This window comes from Triticum urartu, chromosome 4A (genome assembly GCF_056163025.1).
Source record: "Triticum urartu cultivar PI428250 chromosome 4A, HENAU_Tu73, whole genome shotgun sequence".
Lineage (NCBI taxonomy): Eukaryota > Viridiplantae > Streptophyta > Magnoliopsida > Poales > Poaceae > Triticum > Triticum urartu.
Genome location: NC_141876.1, coordinates 476,226,540 through 476,231,375, shown reverse-complemented (window position 1 = coordinate 476,231,375; position 4,836 = coordinate 476,226,540). Strand labels below are relative to the sequence as shown.

The window sequence follows — 4,836 nt, the reverse complement described above, 5'->3', positions numbered from 1 at the left end:
GTCAAGACTTGTATAGCAAAACACTTCACTTCTGATCCGATTTGGTATCTGACCACCCCTGTGTAAGCTGCTTTCTACTTCTGGTTGGTACTCCCTTCGTCCCAGAAAATGTGTCCCTCAGATGATGACAAGATTGAGACAAGCTTTTTCGGATGAAAAGAGTATTAAACAGACACTTGGTTTTTCATGGTGTCTTGAGATGTCTGGGAGCGACACCATTATAACCTTTTCGCCATTTGTAGGAGACAGCAAAGAATTGACACGCCTTGACCTCACAATCCAATTGGAATTCTTCAAATATATTTTCCGCATCACAAGAAAAGGGCTACATTATATATTAGTTACAATAATTTCTTGGAAGAAACAGCCTGTGTATCCCTCCCTCGTTCTTGTTCTACTCTGAAGACAAGAATTTCTCCACCTTCTCCACTTCCTCCACGCTCCCGACGTACAGAGGCACTCTCTGATGGACCTGCACAAAACGCATCGACAACAACCGATTAAGATCTCCAATTTAACCGCGCATTCTAAGTGCACTAGTGATTTCATACAAGCGTACCGCTGTGGGCATGATGTCGAGTACCCTCTGGTGGCCGTCGGAGCCTTTGCCGCCGGCCTGCTCGGCGATGAAGCTCATGGGCGCGCACTCGTAGAGCAGCCGCAGCTTGCCGTTCTTGCTCTTCTGGTCACTGGGGTACCCGTAGATGCCGCCGTAGAGCATGGTCCGGTGGAAGTCGCCGACGAGGCTGCCGATGTAGCGCGCGGAGTAGGGCTTGCCGGAGGTGCCGGGCTCCTTGAGGCTGTCCATGTACTTCTTGAGCTTGTCGTCCCAGAGCGCGTAGTTGCCCTCGTTGAAGGAGTAGATCTTGCCCGACTTTGGGATCTGCACCTTCTCCTGCGTCAGCACGAACTCGCCGTACATCGGGTCCAGCGTGAACACGTACACCCCGGTGCCGATGGTGAGCACGAAGATGACCGAGCTCGAGTACATGCAGTAGCCGGCGGCGAGCAGGTTGCTCCCTGGCTGGCACACGTTCACTATGCACATCTGCGTCACTTCGTCAAGCTGCACGCTCGAGGCGAGCAAATTTCTGTTAGCGCACGAGTGAGCCGCGGGTGCGGAAGGAGAAGGGGAAATTCAGGTCTTGATTACATACGGTTGCGTCGTCGCCAATGTGGCACTCGTCGGATGGGCTGTAGATGCCGAAGATGGAGCCGGTGGAGACGGCGGCGTCGATGTTGGAGGAGCCGTCGAGCGGGTCGAACACCACGATGTAGTTGCCCGAGTAGCTCTCCTCCACCGCCACCGGCACGTCCTCCTCCTCCGATGCGATCACGCCGGTGCGGCCACTCCACCTCAGGCAGTTCGAGAACACCTGCGCGCGCGCGTACAGTACATCGTTCTCAGTTAATTGCTGTTGGACGTTCGTCTTGTTAATTTGCTTACTCCTAGTATGTACTTACCTCGTTGGAGATGACGTCGAGCTTCTTCTGGTCCTCGCCCTGCACGTTGGTGGCGCCCTGGACGCCGGTGAGGTTGGAGATGGGCGCGCGCTGCACCAACGAGGCGATCTGCTTGCACGCCGTGGATATGCTGGACAGCACGATGGTCATCTCGTTGTCGATGACCCCCTCCTGCTCCTGCTTCAGCAGCCACGTCGTCAGCGTGATCATGTCGTAGCTGCTCCTCTTCCTAGCCGCCGCCGGCGCCGGCGCCGAGGCCGTGTCCACGACTGCCATGCACCGCACATTCGGAGTCGACGCCTGGCCCTGGCCGGCAAAGAGGCTGCTTCCGGGCCTCCTGGGGAGGCGGCATTGGAGGGAGCTAGCCGCCGCCTGCTGGCGGGACAGCAGAAGCGGGCGGGAGGTGGTGGTGGTCGCGGCGGCCATTGCTTTGGTGCTGCGGATTGACGAATTTCTCTCCCCTGCCTTGTCTTGGCGCGCACCGTGGTGGTGGTGCCGGCTTCTTGTTTTGTTCCATTGGTTCCGGGCTGCGGTTTGTGTGGCTTGAGAGAGGGCTGGAGGCGAATGTGTGGATTGGGGGCAGAATTGTGAGGATGTGGTCGCTCGCTTCAGTCTGATTCACCTACCTTTGGAGATTAGATATTTCGTGGATCGTAGATACAACCTTCATCAAGTCTCTAAAACGCCTTATATACATTACATGATGATTTATTGATGCCGCGGCATACGCCCACTACTAAAGGTAAACCCAAATGATAAGGGGTCTCTCTAGGACCCATCTAGATGATTTTCACTCTGTTTGTGGTCTATTTTTTTATCCTAATTTTTTTTGTTTCTTGTTGATGCATTATATACTTGTGGGAGGTTAGATGTGACATTCTTAAAAAACATCTAGATATGAATTAGACAAACTGAATGATAAGTGTCACACGTGTGTCACGAAGCACTTTGGCCTGACTTTTTAAAAACTAAGTTGTCATCTAAAAAACTCAAAAAAGAGAGTAAAACTTACCATTCAAAAAAGTTGTCATGCTTGACAACTAAAGCTGTCATCATCGCGTCACTAAACCTGGGACAAAAAATGTTTGGAGTTGCCATGTATTGGTGCCACTTGTATGGCACTTACCAGGGTCCAAGCTAAATTACTTCCTCAAAAAAAAGCTAAATTTAGCTCAAGAAATTTGGGTCTTCGATTGGGCCAATATTACAGGTCTTACAGAACTCACAACTTCTGGAATTGAATAACATTCTACAAAAATAAACTTCAATAGTATGGATATAATAATCAATTGAGTTTCATAGGTACGTGGCAGCTTCTGTCGAACCTATCGATGAATTTCTTCTCAAGTTTATTTTAGGACGATCTGACATTATTGATTTATTGAACAAATTATGCACATATGGACCACAAAGATTTCTAATACAACCAAAAGATACACAACACAAAGAGAACCATTTACCAAATCAAACGTAACATTAGCATTTGTTGGGACGCTGCGTTTCTGCTCCCGGGCTTAGGTGCACGGACAAAAAAATCATAACAAATACTAGAAAAATTAAAAAAAATGTTTGGTAGATAATTCGATACGTAGGTCCGCTCCAAATTTCAACTCATTTGGACATCTGAGTAGCTCTCGGCAAAAAAGACAAATCGGGGTTTGTATTTTTCTAGTATTTGTTTTGATTTTTTTTCTGACCGAGAGCAGATGAGCCTGGGCACCGAGTTGGATTTCCGCATTTGTTGCCACTGTTGTCATGATAGGTTAAAGCATAGGGCGATGACCTATCACACCTTAAAGCCAATGGATCTACGTGCAAAAACACAACATGCTCTCCAATCAATGACTTTTAAGCCATGGGAATGACAGCGGAGCTTCAAGTGCATATCGCAAATTTCAGGACTTTAAAGTTATCATGATAACATATGAAGATATGGATGAAACATATATTATGACACTCCATAACTTCTTCCATAGCCATCTATAGGTGTTGCCCTACCTCGTTTTGGGCAAGGGATGTATTTTCGGAATAAAACACAATAGGTAGTTTGCATAGTCTGTATTTAGGTTGGAAAAAATCCTCAGGTTGAAACCCCACCCCCTCCCATGCCCATCCTTAGAATCCCCCCAATTCGGGGTGAGGTTTAGTTTAGTTAGAAACTAGTTATAACTATGCATTCTTATACTTTGTTTTGGTCCAACGATCATGCGAAGGCCATTATGGAAACCCCAAAAATTACATTTCTTTGAGATATGCATACTTCAAAGTGCATCTAATTTACCCCATTGGTTTTGGTGATTTATCACAAACCCACTTGAGAGAACTAATGCTTTCAATGATTTTATTTCAAGGACTACGACTAATTTTCTTACACTGGTCTGACGTCTATTAGTGGAACATTAATGGTGACACCTACCTACGTTTCAAGTTGTTGTCTTCCTCAAGCTATTAGAATGTTATTTTAGGCTCATGAGTGTAGGACAACTGTACTAAAAAGGACAAAAGCAAAGTACTTTGGTACGAACTCCAAGGACATATCTTAGACTGAATGCTTCAGAAAAACATTTTATGGCTTTCCTAATTTGAGTTTTTCTAAGCCTCGGTACCTCAAAAAGTTTTTATATTCTCATGCTACCGAGCTCCTTGTTAGACTTACTCATTCTCAAAGAATCAATCCATCTTTCATAAGTCAGAAACGCCGCTTCTTTTGTTTCCATAATGTTGATCCAATTGATACTCTCTATGCTAGCTCTCGCACTTCCAAGCGCAATATTTTTCATCGGCAGATTCAAGCCTTCTCAGTTTGCTTCTTTTTGGATTACAATATAGATTCGGTACCCCCGCTCCTTTTTAACTGGAATATTTGAATTTTGACTTTGCCTTTTCTACACCTTCCCATTTTGAGAACTACTCTATCTACTATGTTTTTATAAAGGATGTTTTTATTGACTCATGATATAGCATCAAGGGGTAGAATTACAATGAGCCACACCCAGCCTCTGCATAAATAGGATGCACACAACTAACACACACACCATAGGATCACGCCGGTAAAGAGCTAAGTCATACCAGACCGAAGCTATGCCTAAGTGAAGATAAAAAAAAGTCATGAAGTGATACAAACAGCGACGCCTTCAAGAAGGAAACCACACATAAGTGACGCCGTCACCGGATCCAACGCCTGACAGTCAGATTGTGGGTTTTCACCCTGAAGACCAACTCTAAGCAAACTTCGAGCAATGTCTTCATCAAGATAACGACGTCAAAAACGCCGCCATTGCCAGGCTTAGCCAATAAGTAGCTAGACAAAGGATTTTCATCCTGGAGCTCAAGACCAGGTGCTCGAGATGCACCATCCAATCGAATTCATAA

At 46.2% G+C, this 4,836-nt stretch overlaps 1 protein-coding gene across 1 annotated transcript; it reads right to left on the bottom strand.

Annotated features, from left to right (window-relative positions):
• Window positions 1–266: 266 nt before the first annotated feature.
• HCEF1 (high cyclic electron flow 1) lies at window positions 267–1,973 on the bottom strand. The gene is made up of 4 exons (XM_048715726.2): window positions 1,465–1,973; window positions 1,158–1,376; window positions 560–1,066; window positions 267–472 (listed from the first exon to the last, which is right to left on the bottom strand). The coding sequence occupies exons 1-4, from the start codon at window positions 1,888–1,890 to the stop codon at window positions 395–397; spliced, it is 1,230 nt and encodes a 409-aa protein (XP_048571683.1). The 5' UTR covers window positions 1,891–1,973; the 3' UTR covers window positions 267–394.
• Between the last annotated feature and the right edge of the window lie 2,863 nt (window positions 1,974–4,836).